Source organism: Urocitellus parryii, chromosome 9, assembly GCF_045843805.1.
Source record: "Urocitellus parryii isolate mUroPar1 chromosome 9, mUroPar1.hap1, whole genome shotgun sequence".
NCBI classification, from domain to species: domain Eukaryota; kingdom Metazoa; phylum Chordata; class Mammalia; order Rodentia; family Sciuridae; genus Urocitellus; species Urocitellus parryii.
This window is the reverse complement of record NC_135539.1, coordinates 13,207,074-13,227,044: the sequence shown is the minus strand read 5'-3', so window position 1 is coordinate 13,227,044 and position 19,971 is coordinate 13,207,074. Positions and strand designations below refer to the sequence as shown.

At 50.7% G+C, this 19,971-nt stretch overlaps 1 protein-coding gene across 1 annotated transcript in view; it reads right to left on the bottom strand.

Moving 5' to 3' along the window:
- LOC113192361 (transmembrane channel-like protein 5) overlaps window positions 1-19,971 on the bottom strand; it is a 41,671-nt gene that overhangs the window by 18,177 nt on the left and 3,523 nt on the right. Inside the window, exons 3-9 of the mRNA XM_077802685.1 lie at window positions 16,609-16,698; window positions 10,579-10,678; window positions 10,142-10,229; window positions 7,988-8,236; window positions 6,063-6,214; window positions 2,576-2,720; window positions 1,238-1,393 (exon numbers count right to left, since the gene is read on the bottom strand). Of these exons, the coding sequence (XP_077658811.1) occupies window positions 1,238-1,393; window positions 2,576-2,720; window positions 6,063-6,214; window positions 7,988-8,236; window positions 10,142-10,229; window positions 10,579-10,678; window positions 16,609-16,698 (980 nt within the window). The remainder of the gene's footprint in view (window positions 1-1,237; window positions 1,394-2,575; window positions 2,721-6,062; window positions 6,215-7,987; window positions 8,237-10,141; window positions 10,230-10,578; window positions 10,679-16,608; window positions 16,699-19,971) is intronic.

Genomic DNA, 19,971 nt, shown 5'->3' with positions numbered 1-19,971 from the left:
GCCTTCTCTCTCTCCCCCAAGCTGCTCCCCTTTGTTCAGGACAACAGTCAGAAGTCTTCCCACAGACACCTGCCTGGTCACAGCTTGTGCCCTGGGTGGGCGTTGCCAGGGGCCCCAGGACTGGGACCCCACCTCCCCTCCTCACAGCAGACCTTAACAGGGCACGGACACAACCCCACATTTTTTTATTCTGGCCTCTTTTGCAGTTTCCTCCATTTAGTTGAGAACCTACTATGTCCTAGGTCTTGGGCCAGGTGCTGGGAGAAACAGACACACCAGCAGGGGGCCTCAAAGCTGTCCGTCTCAGGCTCAGAGGGGAAGGCTGCAGAGTCAGGGGTGCCCTCCTCAGCCGAGTGGGGGTCCAGGTGGTGGTGAGGGCAGGCTTCCCGGAGGAGGTGACATTCAGGCTAAGGTCAGGGGTGGGGGGAATGTGCCAGGTGACAGGAAGCATAATACACTCAAGGATCTGTGAACGCACCGTTATGCATGGTTGGCGCTAGATACGGGGGTGGTGGGGCACAGGCAAAAGTCAGGTCATCAAAGATCTACGAATCCTGCCCTGAGAATCGGTTTGTATTTTCTTCCCTTTACCTCTCCCTCCCTTCCTTCCTTATTTCCTTCTTTCCTTTTTTTGAAATGCTGCAGATCAAACCCTGGGTCCCATGCCCGCTTTGCAAGTCTCCCTGAGCCATCCCCGGCCCTAGACTTCATATCAAGAACCATGGGAAGCCTTTAAGAAAGCTACGTAACCAGGGCAAACTGCGCCCACAGGTGGAGATCTGCACCCCGACAGAAGGAGCCTGGTACCTAGAGAACCAAGCTGGATCCTACAGAAAACCTGTCCTACCCCACGGTCACCCAGGAGACAAGACAAGGGTCAGAGCCTAAATCATAGCACCCCTTTATCACGGAGGGTGCCGGGGCTGGGGTAACCCCTGCACACCTTTCCTCTCACCCTGGCCGTGCACCTAGATGCAGCCAGACTCACTGAGCATCCCCTCTGCGCCAGGCACCGTGGGAGGGGATGATGAAGGAGGAAATGAGCACTGGATCCCGGGTGCACAGCCACAGCCCCCAGCTCTGCAGCAGCCCAGACCCTTGGCTCCCTGCCGAGGTGCCCAGCTGAGCCCGGGAGCCAGGGAGCCGGGGGACTGTGCAATCGATCGTACCCTGGTCCCCCCCAGCCTCCCACCCCTTCCTCTGCCGGGGCCCCTGGCCTTCCCGCCCGTCGGGTTACCTCCGAGTTGTACTCGGCCAGGTAATAGACGGCGACACAGCAGGCGATGGCCATGCCGGTGGACACCAGCCAGGCCGCCACGTGGGCAGACAGGCGCGTGAGCTGCTGGTGGAAGGTGAGCTTGGTGTTCTCCAGTCGGATCTCTGACAGGTTCTCCTGGGAACACAGGAAGCCAGCTGAGCCCCAGGTCCCTCCCGCTGTCAGCTGGTGCGTGTGTGTGTGGGGGGGGGACGATGGGGACACGCTGGCCCTCCCACCCAGAGACACACCCAGCCCAGATCCAAAGGGATGGACCTGGATTGTGGGAGGCCCCGGGGAGAAGCTCCAAACAGCCAAGAACCCCCATCCCCACATCCAACTCCGTTTCCATGGTAGAGGAACCGGTGGGAGGAACAGATGGTGACTTTGACCTTGAGGGAAACACATGCAGGACAGAGAGGTGTTCCTCGAATGAGGCGGGGTGCGCACACAGAGCAAGAAGCCAACACCCGCAACCCTCTTGTCAAAGCCTCTGCTGATGAATTCTGCTTGTTGATTCTTTTTTGCATGTTTTTATTTTGGGGGTGATGAGGGGTACTGGGGATTGAACTCAGAGGCACTCGACCACTGAGCCCCATCCCCAGCCCTATTCTGTATTTTATTTAGAGACAGGGTCTCACTGAGTTGCTTAGGGCCTGGCTTTTGCTGAGGCTGGCTCTGAACTTGTGATCCTCCGGCCTCAGCCTCCCGAGCTGCAGGGATGACAGGCGTGTGCCACCACACCCAGCTTTGAATATTTCTTTTTTAAAAGTTTATTTCTTTACACCAGGGTTGCTCCATCTCCACACTATTAATATTTGGGGCCAGATAATTCTGTGTGGGGAAGGGGACATCCTCTGCACTACAGAGAGCTTAACAGCTTCCCTGGCCTCTACCCCCTGGATGCCAGCAGTAGCCTGTCCCCAATTGTAGCCACCAAAAAAGTCTCCAGACATTGCCAAACGTCCCTCTGAGGGGAGAAGATGTTCTAAATTGAAAACCACTGCTCGGGGGTAAAGTTTTAAACCTGGAGCTGTAGGGTCAGGAGTTCCTGCCTTTGAACACTTTAACATAAAGTGCTATGTGGCCTCCAGGAGGGCTGTACCGGGTAGAAGGCCCCTGAGTCATGCAGAAATGTCCATCTCCCCACATCACCACCAGAACCAGGCATTATGGCTATTTTGTGTTTCTATTCTTTTTTTTTTTTTAAACAAATCTCATGAGCAATAAAAAAGTCATTGATTATTGCTTGATCAAAAGTAGACATTTCGGAGCCGGGGGAGGGGGGGGCGGGGAAATGCCTGTGGAAAGACGCCTCACCCTTATCTCGGTGCTCAGACTCTTCTGTTTCAGCTTCACGGCTTTTTCGTGCGTGACAGTAAAGTCCCAGCAGAAGATAAGTTTGGCGATCCCTCTGGAGTAAATGTGGGGGTTGATGAAGTTGTTCCGGAAATACTTGGCCATGCTGGAGAAGGCAGAAACCAAAGCACCCACAGGTCACTCCATCAGGCATCGGGGGGCGCAGGGCTGGGACCCAGGACACCCCACCATCGTCAATAGTGAAAGGTGACCTTGGAAGAGTGGCCTGGAGCGTTGGGACAACAGACACAAAGGTTGACAGGCCTGCCCCACCATCTGAACTCGCCCACTGGGGAATCTTTGTCCTTTGAACTGTTCAGTTTTCACACCTCGTAATGGGGATAATGACAGGGCCCACCTCAGAGATCTGGTGAGAGGTATGAGTTTCCTGCAGCTGCTGTAACAAATCACTGCGAATGAGACAGCTTAAGATGACGCAGGTTTATTGCCTTAACATTTCTGGAGGTCCGAAGTCAGAAAATGGGTCTTACAAAGCAAGATGGCAGGGCCCTGGTCCTAGGAGGAGGATCTGGGGGAGAACCTGTTTCTTTGCCTTTTTCAGGTTTGGGGGGCTATCTGCATTCTTTGGCTGTAGGTCCCTCCTCAAAGCAAGAGGAGTAGCATCTCTCTCTTTCCCTCTCTGACCTCTGGTCTCCCTCTTAAAAGGACCCTGTGGGGGCTGGGGATACAGCTCAGTTGGTAGAGGGCTTGCCTCATATGCACAAGGCCCAGGGTTCAATCCCCAGCACCACAGAAAAACCTGTGGGTCCACGGGCCCAGCTGGATAACCCAGGATAATCTGCCCATCTCAAGAGCTTTGACCTAAACACATTCCCTTTGGGTTGGGGATGAGCAGCCGACCACAAGTCGCTAGAGGGCTTGGAAAGGCAGGCACTAGAGGGCGCCATTGAGACGGTGGGGATGTCCCAGGACCAGGGTCCTCTCAGCACCCGGCCTGGGGTGTAACAGGCGCTGAATGCTGACTTTCCCAAATCGGCACCCCTTAGTAACAACTACTGCAGAAACATTTTCTACTTTAATAGAACAGAATGAAATGGCGCTTTAGTCAGAATTACCATGCTGGTATTAAGGTCATTAGGAGCTGAATTGCTTCCCATCCCCAGCACTGCAAAGAAAATTAAAATGAAATAAAAATGAAGATGGGGATGCAGAAACACACCGAAGACCACTGAACACTCAGGGAGAAGATAGATGTATTAGTCAGCTTTCCAGCACTATAACACACGCCTGAAATAAAAAATTAAAAAAACTTACAAAGAAAAAAGGTTTGTTTTAGCTCACACTTTTGGGAGCTTCGGTCCATGATCAGTTGGCCCTGTTGTTTTGCACATCATGGTTGTGCATGGTTGTGCAGGAGGGCAGAGCTGAGCAGAACTTTGTGATCACTTTGTGATCAGGAAGCCAAAAAGAGACAGAGATGCGAGGGTCCCAGGATCCCCTTTGAGGACCCACCTGAGGCCCTCCCATCGGGCCCCACCTCTTAAAGTCTCCACCACCTGCCAATCACACCAGGTGGGATCAAGCCTTTAATACCCAGGTCTGTGAAGGACACGGAAGCTCCAAACTATATCAAGCCAAGAAAATAACCTTAGAAGAAACCCATCTCGCTGACCCCTTGATCTTGGACTTCTACCTTCCAGGAAATGTAAGAAAATAAATTGCTGGATTCAGGGGCCTAAACATGGACGTGCATCTGACAAACTTCCGGATCCTGGGGTAAACATGGACATGCACCTGAGGAACTTCTGGATCCAGGATCCTAAACATGGACCTGCACCCGAGGAACTTCCAGATCCGGGGGGCCTAAACATGGACGCCTGAGGCACTTCCGGATCTGAGGGCCCAAAGATGGACGCCTGAGGAACTTCCGAATCCTAGAGTCTCAACATGGACGTGCACCAAAGGAACTTCCGGATCCTAGAGCCTAAACATGGACGTGCAACTGAGGAACTTCCGGATCCGGAGGCCTAAACATGGAGGACTGAGGAACTTCCGGATTGAGAGCCCAAACGTGGACGTGTACCTAAGGAACTTCCGGATCCGGGGGCCTAAACATGGACGTGTCCCTGGAACTTCTGGGTCCTTGTGCCTATAAAGGGCAGGGCGTGACTCTCAGAAGGGACGTGGCCCATGAAGGGGAGCTGAGTGTGGGGCCTGTTGGGGGCAGACTGAGCTGTCGCACCCTGAACTTGAATGTGACGGTGGCCTCACCTCCAGGCCTTCCCCTGGGTGTCACTTCCTCCCCTTCCAGGCGGTGCCCGGGAGGAAGTGAGACCAGGCGCAGGGGCCAGGCCACCGTCTTTCTCCTCGCTTAGCCAGGCGCCCAGCCTGGCTGGGGACGGGGACGTCTCGTGACACTGGCTGCCTCCTGCATCCCTGCCCCAGGACCTCAGGGACCACAGGCGGGGACAGTCGTTGATTCTCCCCTGGCCGCTGACCCTCAGCCCTGGGTCTGCCCAGGGAGAGCTCTGTCTCCCAGAGGGTCAGGGGGCCCCTGTGACCTGCTGCTCCTTACCCACCGTCATCCTGGGCGAGCACAGGGCAGGACACCAGACGCTACTGAGTGACATCTCCTGGATGGGCGGCTGGGGACTTTGCCTCTGTCCCCAGGCCTCAGACACTGGATGATCCCCCTCAGAGACAGACAATAACCCCACACTGCCCAAGACTTATTTTAAACTTTGGATTCTGAAATTTTCCTGCTGCCACCTTCTTTGTGAAGCCAGTTTTCAACAGAGACAATATTCCAGGGGAAAAAAAATACAACATGGAGTCGATCAAACCAAGCTGACCCTTCTGGTCCTCCCAGAGAAATCTGGACTGGGGGGAGAAGAGCCATCCTCAACTGGCGAAATAGTGAAGTTCCCTTGTCCTTATTTTGTGTCAGCAAAACAAATAATCTGATGTTAGCTCATCGAATTATTTTTGACGAGTGCTTGGCTCATAGGAAAACTGATTCTGTTTTATGGAATGAAGTGTTACCTGATTTTAAAATGTAAAATGAAGCCAATTAGGATTGTTAAATTACACTGTCATAATTCTGTTCTTTGATAGCAGAAATAAATAAATCTTTTTTTAGAAAAAAAAAGAAAGAAAATAAACTCCTGCTGCTTCTCAAGCCTCCCGGTCTGTGGTGCCCTGCTCTGGCCACCAGCCAGTGCCCACGGCTGGGACCCTTTTCCTGTGTGGTCTCCCACGCATCTCTGACCACTGTCCACCCGTGTCCTCGTGTCCGAGTCATCTGGGTCACCCCATCTTTGTTTTCCTTAAAGGCCCACAACTAACTCTGTCCAGCTCCTATTTGACATCCCAGGACCAAGAGATCCAACATCACGGAGAAACTGGCTCCGGGCTAATGTTTTGGAGCGTCTTGGATTTTGCCTGAATCTCCAGGCAGCCTCATCAGCAAAGGTGGACGTCTCCGTACCTGAAGAGCAAGCTGAAGAAGCAGGTGACCAGGCAGGCCCCGATGGTGAAGAGGTACGCCAGCTGCATGTTGTAGGCCAGCCTGCTGCCCCCGTGCCGGATAGTGGAATTGGTGTAGAAGCCGTAGTACATCACCGTGTCCCTGAAGTAACCCTGACGGGGACAAGGAAGAGATCCAGGTCAGGTGCGTCTTGAGACAGAGGTCAACGACGATGGTCCTCGGACTTGACCTCTTCATCTGCAGTTAATTTGGGCCAATCAATTTAGCCATTGGTATCAAAGGGGAATCCTTCGCAGGACTCTTCCTCCCTCTCTCTCTCTCTCTGGTACTAGGAATTGAATCCAGAGGTGCTTAACCACTGAGCCACATCCCCACCCCTTTAAAAAAAACATTTAATTTAGAGATACGTCTCACGGAGTTGCTTAGGACCTCTCTAAGTCACTGAGGCTGGCTTTGAACTCAAGATCCTCTTGCCTCAGCCTCCTGAGCTGCTGGGATGACAGGCGTGCGCCCCCCAGCTTCCAGAACACTTAAGGTCACCCAAATCTGCAGCTGCTCAAGTCTCGTATATTAAATGGCATCGTATTTGCACATAAACTGCCCCTATCTTCCCGTCTGCTTTAAATGATCTCACCCATCATACTGGATACAGTGTCTAGGCTGTGTAAATAGTTGTTACAGTATATGGTTTAGGGACTAAAGAGGAGAAAACAGTGTATACAGTGTTCAAAACAGATGCAATTTTTTTTTTTTTTAATGCTTTCAACCTGCAGTTGATCAAATCCGAGGATTTGGAACCCGGGGACTTGGAAGATAGACTGGTTTGCCAGAAAAAGGGCTCCCGCGTCCACGGAGAACCTAGAGGGAGGTTTTCTCACTAGGCTCCCAGAGTGAAGAAGAGTCTCCAAACCAACAGAACCTCACACTGAAGGTGTTGGTTTCACAGACAGACAGACAGGCAGCAGGACAGACTGGCCTTGTAGACCTCTGCCAGCTGCTGAATACGAGGGCCACACGTATTTAACAGAAAATGATTTAAGCCTTTAGGTCTACGCTGCAGTTTACAGAAAATGAGAAACCGGTTGGAAAGAACACAAGGAAATGATCAAATAATCTTGGAAGGCAGGATTTCAGAGCCTATAGAACAACGGGTACAGTTTCTATAATAAAGACAATGTCCAGAAAAGACTCCCTGGGGTTGGGAGATTGTTCTAGATTCATACAGATTTAAGCGGGGGCTGAGGGGGGGAGATATACAGTGTGGTCTTTGGATCCTGGTCAGAGCACACTATGAAATTTCCCCTAATTTGGGGGAAAACTGAAAAAAAATGTGAATGTGGTTTGATTTTAGATAATGTTCATCTTTAATTCTGTTGAACGTGATGATGGGATTATGACAGCCCTGTGCCCTTATTTTTCAGAGATGCATGTTGAGGAATTTCAGAGTGAAATATCCTGATAAGATGCTTCCCCAAACAATAAGAGAAAGCAAATATGACAATTGTAAATCTAGCACGTAAAGGAGTATTTACCGTACCAGTCTTTACTCTTTTGTAGACTTTGAAATGTTTCCTAATAATGAATTCTTCTTATACACAAAATATACATGGTGACGAAAACATGAAGGATCAATTAACACAATGGTTCTATCTTAGCATTAAAGGAAAATGCTTTTTAGGGTTTTTGTTTGTTTGTTTGTTTTTGGTACCTGGGATTGAACCCAGGGGTGCTTAACCACTGAGCCCCATCTCCAGCCTTTTTTATTTTGAAACAGGGTCTGTCTAAGTTATGTAGGGCATCGCGGTTGCTGAGGCTGGCCTTGAACTTGCAATCCTCCTGCCTCAGCCTCCCAAATTGCTGGGATTACAGGTGTGTGCCTGGGCTTGCCAGGCATGAACTTGGGGTCCAGGAAACGCAGGACTTACCTCCCCCGTAAAAAACTCCAGCCCCGTGAACTGGAGCGTGTTCTTCTGGGCCACGGTCAGCTGGGGAATGACCAGGAAGCTGAAGTTCACGATGAAGGAGAAAATGTTGAACTTCAAAAGCCACCTCAGAAAGCTGAAATAGGAGAGGACGCTGGTTCCAAACTTGCCTCCGATGACCTTGAGCGTCTTCTGCCACAGGCTGGTGGTGTTGAGGAGCTCGGAGACGCTGTTCTTGGATCTCCGGTAGACCTGGAGTTAAGGGTGCCGGGCAGGGGGCTTGGGGTTCACTCAGGTATCCCCCGAGCAGGGCCCCTCACCGCACAACCAGCCACCGACCCGAGAGCCTTCCACAGGGCCCCATACCATGCTCTGCATGTTGACAAAGTTCATCTCCTTAAGCCTCACTCATCTCTGAGGTTCTGCTATTGTGACTTTCCCAGGTTCGCTGAGGCTGGCCTTGAATTTGCAATCCTCCTGCCTCAGCCTCCCAAATTGCTGGGATTACAGGTTGAAGAAGATGATGCTCCCAGTGGCCAAGTGGGCCAATGACCTCAGCGTCCTCCTAGACCTTCCCTATGTCCACCTTTGCTCCCAGTGGCTCTGGGCAATGACGTCTCTCTGACTCTATCCTTCTCTCCTCACTCTTGCCCCTCCCTGTTTTCACCCTCTTGCTGTGCTGGTTTTACTATTGCAATGTAAATAGTGTACTGATTACACCCACGTTTACTGCAGCATTGTTTACAATAGCTATGACACAGAACCAACCCAGCAGTCCATCGACAGGTGAATGAATAAATAAAATGTGTATCTGCCCAGTGGAATACTATTCAGCCATAAAGAAGACTAGAGTCCTGTCATTTGCAGCAAACAAACAAACAAAAAATTGGGGGTGGAACTGGAGGACATTATGACATGTGAAATAAACCAGACACAGAAAGAAAGGTGGAGACTAACATAAATTGTGGGGTACCATCCATAAAATTACTTGAGTAGTCTTCTACTCGTTACCAAGCCATGGGGGACTTAGGTCTCCCCCCGGGGACAATCCCTGCATTCCCATGTGCAGACTCCCCAGGGTATGAGATCTCTGCCCACCCCCACTAGTGGGTCAGCTCTCATCCTCTGGAGTTGGGCGTGACCCAGGGGAACTGGACAACCCACCCCCTACCTTATTTGGCAAAGAACATTCCATGGGAAACCTTTGATGTCCCCCATATAAACAAAGCAAGCGTGGGCTCCACTGCTCCCTGTGTCCATGTGGAAGCTCCATCCTTAAGATCCAAGAGCCGGCCTGCCCTCACTGGAAAAAATTACTTCCCGTGGACTGTGAGGTTTTCCACCCTTTTCTCTTGATCAGCTCTTACTCCGCGGCCGGCCTGCCTCGCGCAGGGGAACCCCAGTTCCACCGCATGCGCGGGATGTGGGCGAGAATGACTCTTTCTGAACGTAGAGGAGTGATTGCTAGGGGCTGGGAGGCTTTGGGGGAGGAAGAACAAGGAAAGTCAGATAACAGGGAGACAGAGTGAGCTGTGGTGTCCCCAGCCCAGAGGGTGATGGCAGCTGACAATGGCCTATTGGGTGGGTCATGCTGGTCTAGGAGACAGGAGCTCAAAGGCACCCAGGAGAAAGGAATGATGAGGAGGGGCGAGGGGCAGAGCTCAGTGACAGGGTGTGGGCTGAGTGGGCAGCTGGCCCTGGAGGAGGAGGAGGGGGAGGGGGAGGAGGAGGAGGAGGAGGAGGAGGAGGAGGAGGAGGAGGAGGAGGAGGAGGAGGAGAAATAAAAGGAAGGAAGGAAGAGAAGAAAAGTAACATGGGAGGGAAATGTCCCTATGCACACAGTCTGTCTTTATATGCTGATCAGAACATAAGATTCAATTCTAAGCAGTGGTGCACGCCTGTCATCCCAGCGGCTAGGGAGGCTGAGACAGGAGGATGGCAAGTTCAAGTCCAGCCTCAGAAACTTAGCGAGGCGCTAAGCAACTCAGTGAGACCCTATCTCTAAATAAAATACAAAATAGGGCTGGGGGTGGGGCTCAGTGACTGAGTACCCCTGAGTTCAATCCCCAGTACCAAAGGGGGAAAAAAAAAAGAAAAGAAAAAGAAATAAGGGAAGAAAAAGACAAAAAGATTCAATTCCAAAACAGGCTGACTCACCAGAGAAACGGTGTGCAGACATCGGGCGCAGCAGGCCACCTCCAGGGCACGGGGACCCTGTTTGCTTTTCTCTTTGTCAACCACTTTCCTGTTGGGAATGGGAGGAGACAGTGAGAGACCCACGGTAACTCACCTTCAGGAGGGGCTGCGGCTGGGTGGGGGCTGCCTGTAGGGCAGCTGCCGGGAGGGAATGGAGCTGGTGCAGGGTGCCCCCCGCCAGGCCCCTGGAAGGCACTTCCTCCTCTCCAGGCCTCTTTCCCTCGCCCACACCCCAGTCCAGGGAGTGGGTGGGTCTGCAGACCCTGGGGAGAGGCGGGCCTCCTTGGATTATCTGGAATGTTCCACAAGGAATATTTGTCTCTTCTCCTGCGTTGACTGATCTCTCCTCTGAGGTTTGCAGGAAATGGGGGACAGAGGGACAGTCCTCCGGTCCTTACCTCAGCTTTCTCTTCTCTTCCATGGTCCTGGGCTGGTTCCTGATGGCCTTGATCCTGTCCCTGGATGTCATGGGGATCAGGGATGCTATTAACTTTTGTCCTGCCAAAGGAGACACACGGACATTCGTTTCTTTCTTTCCTTTTTTTTTTTTTTTTTCCTTTCACAGGGTCGTAAACATTTTAAAACCTGCTGCTGATGTGAGATCACGTTCTTATAAAGAGCACAAGGAAAGAGAAAAACAGGGACCCGAGGACCCCCAAGTCCACAGTCGAGAACCACCAGAAAACCAATAAGTCTGTTCAGACTCAGAGCCAAAGGAATCCATGATGGGGGGCTGTCTCTCCACTCAACCCTTCCCTCCTGTCACAAAAAGACAATATTCAGGGACGCCAACGGGATCCCGCTGCTCGCTCCGCCTGCCCATCTCTGTCCCTTCAACATCCACACACCCCCTTGGGCCCGTGAGCTCCAGGCCCAAGTGAGTTCTTCCCCTGACTACGTTCATCGACCCGTCCAGCCCCTCCTCCTCTCCACTAGCTCAGGTTTCCATCTCCCATCAACGTGGTGGACAGGGCTGGTCACCTACCCCCAAAGTCATCCCCGATATGTGAACAGAAATCCCGACTGTTAGCCCACCCCCTGTGCAAGTCCCCAAGCTCCCTCAGGACGGGCCCACCTCCGGGCCGGTGGGCAGGTCCCCGTTATCCTAAGCTGATCCCAAAGGGCCTGTCCCCCTTGCAGGTAACTGGACCCATCACAAGCTTGGGACATATTGTTGGCCAGTGTTCTCCAAGAGGTAGGCAGTTAAGAAGTTTCTGGAAAAGGGGTTTCTCCCTTCTATTCAAAGAAGCCCCAAACAGGGCTGGGGGCGTAGCTCAGTGGTACAGCTATGGGAGAGGCTGGGTTTGATCCCCCTTCTAGAAAAAAAAAGACAGATCGTCCCTTCCCACTCTGGATAGTCTTGTCTGCACGGGACACCGGATGTCACTGTCTGGGACCATTGCTGGGGCCCTGATGTGCTGGAGATGACTGAGCGGGTCAGGGAGCAGGCAGACTGGCTTCTTGGTCACGTCACTGAGCCGGAATTCCTCATGAGGACCTACCTCCTTTATTTCAATGACATAGTGGGGGTGAAGGGGAGATCCCCCAGAGGGTCACTGAATCACTCTGACATCTGTGTCGGGAAGGACAAGCCCAGAGGAAGAGAGAGGAATGGAGGAAAGGGGAAATACAGAGATGCAGGGAGACAGTGAGGTGCCCCTGTCTTCAGACAAGGGGCCAAATCCACCAAATGCTTTGATGTCATTGGGTTTTTTCCTTCTCCTCCCAGAAATCTGCTGAGAGCTGCTAGACTCCACACCTGGAGCCGTATCTCCACGGGCCTCAGGAGCAGAGAAGCCGGGAGTTCTCCGCGAAGATGGAGTTTCACCCTGAACTTGGCGGTAAGAGGCACCATGCCCTCGTTCCCTGAACCATGGCGGGAGGAATGGGCCAAAGCAGGATGGCGGGAGGGTTAAAAACTCACGCTTGGCCATCGGGAAAACCTGCACGTAGCCCACCCACCTGTGCCAGGTCACTGAACGTTGGAAGTCTCAGTCTCCTCATGGAGCACATGGAAAAGCCTGCCTCAAAGGTGGGAGGCTGGGGAATAAATAAAACTGAACTTGACAGCTAACCCAAAGGAGGTGTCCCCGGGCACCTGATATAGAGAGTTCTCCGAGTGAGCCCTGTCTTGGTTCCCCGCATCCTTAGTTCACCTTCTGAGCCTTGCACATTATTTGATGTCTTAAAAGTGAATTGGGAAGTCGTGGCGGCACACGCCTATTAACCCAGCAGCTTGGGAGGCTGAAAGGCAGGAGGATTGCCAGTTTGAGGCCAGGAACTTAGCAAGACCCCTGTGTCTAAATAAAAACAAAAATTTTTAAAGGTCTGGGGATGTGGCTCAGTGGTTAGGCACCCCTGGGTTCTATTCCCAGTACCAAAAAAAAAAAAAAATGTAAATTGGGGGGCCAGGTGTGATAGCAGCACATGCCTAAAATCCCAGTAACTTGGGAGGCTGAGGCAGGAGGATCGCAAGTTCAAAGCCAGCCTCAGCAACTTAGCGAGACCCTGTGTCAAAAAAGTTAAAAGGGTTGGGGATGTGGCTCAGTGGTTCAGTGCTCTGGGTTCCATCCCTGGTATAAAAAAAAAAAAGAAAAGAAAGAGAAGGAAGAAAGGAGATCGGGAGGCTTCTCTGCTCCCTGCCCAGCAATTTCCCAGCAGATGATACCTTGAGCGGTTTCATGGGAAGCGCAAGGAGTGTCTATGCCCGGGCCTTCTGGGCTGTGATGGGTCTGAGACATTGATTCCTTCAACGCCGTTGACAACTGTAATAACTGGTGGTGCTTCGTGTCACTGCCACGTCTGAACACCTGCGAGTCCACCCTCTCGATGTCGGGGGGCGATGACACCCTGCCGAAGCCGGGCTTCACCCGTGTCCTTTCTGGAAAGATCTGATTGGAGGACGGACGGCTTTCGGCCCCAGACGGCACATTCTCTACCTCGACGACGATTTCGTTTACCCAGTCACCCGACAGCATCTCTCGCTTCCTGCTGGCTGGGTCCTGCGACCCAGGTGTGGTCTCCAGAGACCTCACGCAGCGGTCACACCAGCGTGGCCCAGACCCAGCCAGGAGAGAGTGGCCGCCATCACAAAGGGATGCTCCATTCACGCTTTTCCAAAGCCAAGACCAGACCACCGAAGCCAGCACCCCCCACCCCCCAACAAGTCACAAGAGAACTCCCCACATCTGGCCTCCGAGGGGGCTCTCCTCAGAAGGAGATGTGTTCTCCTGCAGAGAATTCTACCTTGGTAGCTAGGTAAGAAATTAGAAACAGAATCCTTCACTGGAGACAATGGGATTCTAGAAACAGAGGACAGACATTCTTTTGATATCTCATAATCAAAGAGCGACTTTCACAGCCAGCGGTGGTGGCACACACCTGTCATCACAGCAGCTCAGGAGGCTGAGGCAGGAGGATCGCTCATTTCAAGGCCAGCCTCAGCAACTTAGCAAAGTCTCTAAATAAAATATCAAAATGGGCTGGGGATGTGACTCAGTGGTTTAAGTGCCCCTGACTTCAATCCCCAGTTCCAAAAAAAAAAAAAAAAGGCAACTTGTTTTTTCTTTTTTAGTTTAATTGTTTGGTCTAGAACTTATAGTTTTATACATTTATATAAAACCCAGATATGTTAATACTGTTCCAATGATTCTCTCCTGACTGCCTCTGACGATGCACACAGCTGTCTGTCTGCTTCTCGGTATCCATTCGTTTTTCTCCTATGGGCGGGAATTACATTTCCTGAGTGGACGTGAGATTCTCCCAGCTCCCTTTGCGGCTAAGGGTGGACAAGTGACCGACTTTCAGACATGTGACCTCAGGAATGCTCTTTAAAAGGGTGTAGTGTACCTGGCTTCGCTTCTGCCCTTCACCATGCCCCCCTCTTGTACCTGGGGGTCACTCATCTGAGTTATTTAACAAGAGGTTAAATATTCACCTGCTAAAGACGGTGGAGAAAGCTACTGGGGAGTTTCAGTCCTCGAAGACATCACGGGGAAAAATACTTTGGACTTTCTCCCTTTACTCTTCTTGTTACAGGAGAAAAAATCAGTCCCTTTATTGCTAAATCCATTGTTCCATTTCAATGCCAGACACCTGAACACACTTCCCACGCGACAGATTTAGACATCACCTAGGTCAGCTTGTTGATGGGAGAGCTGGAGGAAGGGTGGCGCAGAGAGAGGAACGGAGACCCCCCTTCCCGTCACACTCTTTAAATGGGAGGATTGGACTAGAACTCAGGAACTCCCACTAGTGAGGATAATGGACAGTAATGATTCCTGCCGATTCTGCAGGTCAAGTACTTTAAATAGAGCGTATCCTTGCATATTCCCAATCACCCTGTGAAGTTGACAACTGTAATAACTGGTGATGCTCTTTTAGAGATGAGAAAACAGAGGCTCACCTGTCATCCCAGCACCTTGGGAGGCTGAGATAGGAGGATGGTGAGTTCAAAGCCAGCCTCAGCCAAAGCCAGGTGCTAAGCAACTCAGTGAGACCCTGTCTCTAAATAAAACACAAAATAGGGCTGGGGATGGGGCTCAGGGGTCGAGGGTCCCTGAGTTCAATCCCCAGTACCATCCCCAGAAAATAGAGGCTCAACGGGGTTAATTTACCTGGGCTCACAAACCATCAAGGAGTCATGCCTAAGTGGGTCTGAACCCAAAGCAGGGGCTCTTGATCACTTCACCTTGGCCCCATCCTGTTACAAGATGCCACTGCGTCATTCTTCTTTAATAAGTGAATAAATATCTATGAGTGCCTACTGCATGCCAGGGGCTTCTGGGGGCACAGTGACAACCCTGTCATGAAGCTGTCCACCAATGAATTGCCCAAGGTTTGAAAATCAGAAGCAATGCAAGGCAAAAACAGCAAAGAAAGCCACATCTTCTATTTCTTTATTTACTTTTTGTTTTTTAGTTCCGGGACTGAACCCAGGGGTGCTTAACCACTGAGCCACATCCCCGGCCCTTTTTATGTTTTATTTTGAGACAGGGTCTCTCTAAGTTGCTTATGGCCTCTTTAAGTTGCTGAGGCTGGCCTCGAACTTACAATCCTCCTGCCTCAGCCTCCTGAGCCACTGGGATTACATGCATGAGCCTCCATGCCTGGCTCCCTGTGCCTTTTAAGTGTCCTTCTACCGGAGACCTTGAACCTCATGCTGGCCCCACAGAGCGGTCTCCAGGAGGCCAAAGGCCTCCCTCTCACCGATGGTTAAAGCCATTCTGCGCTCCAGTGAGTCTAGAGTGAGGTTGTTATTTATATCCACATGGGTTTCCCTCCCAGGTAGCAACACCTAACCACTGTGAAAGATACATGCCCCCTTGAGAAGGTTCTGGAAGGATGAAGTTCAGGATTATCCATTGGCTATGGGGCTGAAAGTGGAGAGACAGTCATGGAGTCCTCAATTTGCATTATTATGGAAAGATCCCATTAATTTACTCCTTCTGATTCACAGACTTAACATTTTGGGGCCAGCATTCCTGTTTTCTTCTCCTCTGAGGCCGGTTACTTGGTCTTTGCCTCCAGTTAGATCTTTGGGACCCCTCACAGCGATCCTCAGCTTTCCTAACCGACTTCAAAGACTCCCATCTGTCACTAGCCTGATTCCAACTCAACCGTCACATAAATGGATGATCATTCAGAAAAAAAAAAAAAAATGTTTTTTTTTGATCAGTGCACCTTGTCCCCACCAACACAGGCAATAGCCACAGGACAGACAGGTGACCCAGTCTCGTCTCCTATGACACATGGACTGGTTAGAGTCTCTATCCACATGGATGAACGGACGGGGAGAAGGAAAGCCTTCTACTGAGGTAGCTGGGCTGAGGGGGTCTGTGTGGCCCATGGCCTGACGCTGAAGCTTACAGAGAAGCTGGGTCAAGCAGAGGCAAACACTGGACGGGCAATGAGTGAGTCCGGTGGCACCGAGCCCTGCGTTCAGATTCGGAGGCCCTGGTCTCTGTAACTCCCTCGACAGATTAACCCAACAGATAGCTCTAAAGTCCCTTTACCTGTCAGGCGCTGCATGAGATTCTTTAAGTGGCCCCACGCCCTTCCCACCACGTGAACCAATATGTTCCCTCTGGGCTACCTCCCTTTGGAATTGGGTTTCTGTCGGGTGCAACCAGAAGATTCCTCATGCAGACACCTGGATACCCACAAGAGATAAGGCCACACGTCTAAAGACACCACCAAGGGCTGGGGGTGTTGCTCAGGGGTGGGGCACACGCTTAGCATGTGCAAGGCCTGGGCTTCAACCAGAACCCAGTACAGAGAGGGAGAGAGGGGGAAATGCACTATGCCAACTCAGCAAGCGTTGCCCCTACTCCTCCAGCCGAGGAACGGCCATTGCTGGATCTCCAAGTTGCCTTGAGCCGTCTCCTTCCCCAGGGCTGATGTTCCAGTCCTGCCCCATTAACTCTTACCTTCAGGTGACTTGTGCCAATCACCTTCAGACAGCGGTGGGTTTCCATAAGCACCGACAGGGCCACCTTCGCCCACATACGCAGGGTTCACTGGAATGAAGAGGAGGAAGGCACGGCAGGTTATTCCCAGGCCACCAAAGGTCCTGAGCACGAGGTGGTGATGAGGCGCGAGCCCTAGCTGGTCACGGTCCCTAACACCGAGACCTTGTCTTGGAGGTTCCTACAGACCCATGGCTGGGAACTCAGGTGGAAAATAGTATAAAACCAGATAAATAATACGATGGAGCATAATCAGCCTGGACCAATGGTGTTCTTGTGACTATAAACCATGGATCAAAAGAATCGTCACCCTGGGACCCGGGAGACACGTACACTGACATAACTGAAAAACAAGTTTCAAAAAACTGAGCTTTGAAGGCCTAAGCTGCATTCGGACATGTTCCTGCTCGATTCTATTCTTTTCTATGTCGATTTCTAATTTTATTTCAATTCTATTTCACTGAAAAAAAAAACTCTTTTTGCAACTTGGTAATGAGTTGCAACTCAAGAGTCTGAAAGACGCTCGCGGAGGTGAGGGCAAAGGTTCCTTCCAGGTGCAGAGCTTCCTGATGACGCACGAATGGACAAAATGTGGAGTACTTCCTCGGGGACACAGTCCAATCTCAGCATGTACATGACAGTGTCATATTTCAATATTTATTTTTGATCCATGATAAACATTAAAGGTAACCTCCTCCATTGAGAAAACAGATCACCTGTCGATGGGGACAGTGTGTAAAATTACATTGCGGAACGTTCTGGAACTTCTTGTTTTGGGAATGATTCCCAGTCCTGTTCCTTACCAGCTGTTTGTTACTGGGTATGTTACTTAACATCTCTGACCTTCAACATCTTAATCTCTAAAGTAGGGGTAATAATATAACTTTCACATAAAGTAGTTGGAATTGAACCAGCTAATACAAATAAAGTGATTAATCCTAGAACATAATAAAATTTTATTATGTATTAACTATTGTAGTCAATTAATTGCTGTTCAGTAAATATTATGCCTCACCCCACCTGGGCCACCTCCATTGATGTTGGGCTTGGTGATAGGATTTTTCTTTTATGAATATAGCACAGCAGATGTGACATGGCAGTTCTAAGCCAATGCTATAAAATCATTGGGAGTTTCTGCTTGCTGCTTCAAGCAAATCCAACTTATGCCATGGGAAGAAAATGCCCTGGGTAGCTCACCAGTCCGAGAAGAAGGACACCAGGTCTAATCAGAACACATGACCTGGGGCTAAGCACAGCCAAACTCAACCCAGTGCAACCCAAACCCAGCCAACCCTGCAGATGTTAGTGAGAAATAAATTTATTGTATGTTTATGGTATGAGTCTGGTTTGGGTGGTTGTTTGTTACACAGCATTCCTAGGGTGAGTGCTAACTGATACAATTCATGTAGTTGCTTCGATTGATTTAGTTAACATTACTCATACATCTAGTTTGTGCCAGGCACTAGGAAAACCACCTAGAACCTTAGAGGAGACACACACAAATATGGGAATATGGCTTCTTCTCCTTTTCCTTCTCCTCTTTTTCATGTTTTACAATTCTCGGTATTGCTCTGCCACAGAGTCACATCCCCAGCCCCGTTTTGTATTTTTATTTTAGAGACAGGGTTTCACTGAGTTGCTTAGTGCCTCACTTTCGCTGAGGCTGGCTTTGAACTCATGATCCTCCTGCCTTGGCCTCCCCAGCCACTGGGATTATAGGCATGCAAAATAGAAAATAAAAGGGCTGGAGATGCGGTTCGGTGGTTAAGCGCCAAGGAGTTCAATTCCCAGTACAAAAAAAAAAGAATGAGTAGGTGATTGTCAAGGGCTACAGGGCTACGACTTTAGTTCTACAAAGAAGTCCAGGGAAGGAAGCCACACTTGATGGCTTTTTTTTTTTTTTTTAAGTTTTTAATTTCCAGTGTTCTCTACAGCTAGGTGGTCAGAAATCTGCACGTACCCCGCAGTATCCACAGTAATGCAGGGCAAACAAAGGGCCAGGCTTCGAGCTGGAGAGCCTGGATTCCACTCTTGGCTCTGTGGGATTGGTGGCTGGGTGACTCCCATCAGTCAAGGCAGAGTGGCAGGCTCTGGGTGGTGGCCATGCAAGTCAATGAACGGCAAGTGCTCAGCAGGGTCTCAGGGCAGAGAAAACCCTCAGACCTGCTCAGCACACTCCTTCTGCCAGCAGTGTTTACTGATCTTTCCCCATTATCCACCCACCCTGGAGTCTTTGTAGTCAGTCCCCTCAATGCCCCCCCTCCTCCAGGAAAACTTAATACCACAGGAGCCTGTGTATCTATTTACGTATTCTCTGTGTGTAGGAGCCTTAAGAAATAATAAAAATAATAGGTTTAATAACAAAACATAAAAATAATATATTTCCTCTGCTCTGTCTTTTCAAGAACAAACCGCCCCTCCTCTCTCCTTGGGGTGACTACTGCCCTCTATTGAGAATGCAATGGCACGAAGGTCTGGAATATTCCTGAGCTGAACAACTGAGGTTTGGGCTCCCAAATGGATATTTCCCATGCAAATGTGTACCAGTACTTCCCATTAGTACAGAGGGTCTCTGACTCATTATTGGATCTTTGGATTCCATGTGGGTGGGAAAGTGCTTTGCATGCGGTAGATACGGTAATGCAAATTTTGAATTTTGAGGGCTGGGGATGTAGCTCAGTGGTAGAGTGCTCTCCTGGCCCTGTGTGAGGCCCTGGATTCCATCCTCAGCACAAAGGAGGAGGAGGAGGGGAGGAAAGAAAGGGAAGGAGGAGGAAAGGAGGAGGAAGAGGAAAGGAGAAGGAAGAGGGGGAGGAGGAGGAGGGGGAAGAAGAAAAGGAGAAGGAGGTGGAGATGGAGGAGGAGGAAAGAAAGGGAAGGAGGAGGGAAGGAGAAGGAGGGGTAGGAGGAGGGGGGGGGAGCTGGGGGGCGGAAGGAGGTGGAAGAGTTGGAGGAGGAGATGGAGGTGGGGAGGAGGAGGAGGAGGAGGAAAGAAAGGGAAGGAGAAGAAGAGGAGGAGGAGGGGAGGAGGAGGAGGGGGAAGAAGAGGAGGGGAGGGGGAGGGGAGAGCTGGGGGGCGGGAGGAGGAGGAGGAGGAGAAGAGGGAGGAGGAGGAGGAGGAGGAGAGGGAGGAGGAGGAGGAGAGGGAGGAGGAGGAGGAGGAGGAGGAGAGGAGAATACTGAAACTTTCCTGGATAGAATAAGATGCGTGATTCCAAAAAAAAAAAATAATAATAATGTATGAAATATGATATGTCAAGAGCATTGTAATGTTTTGAACAACCAATAATAAAAAAAAAAGATGCGTGATTCCAGGTGCTAGGT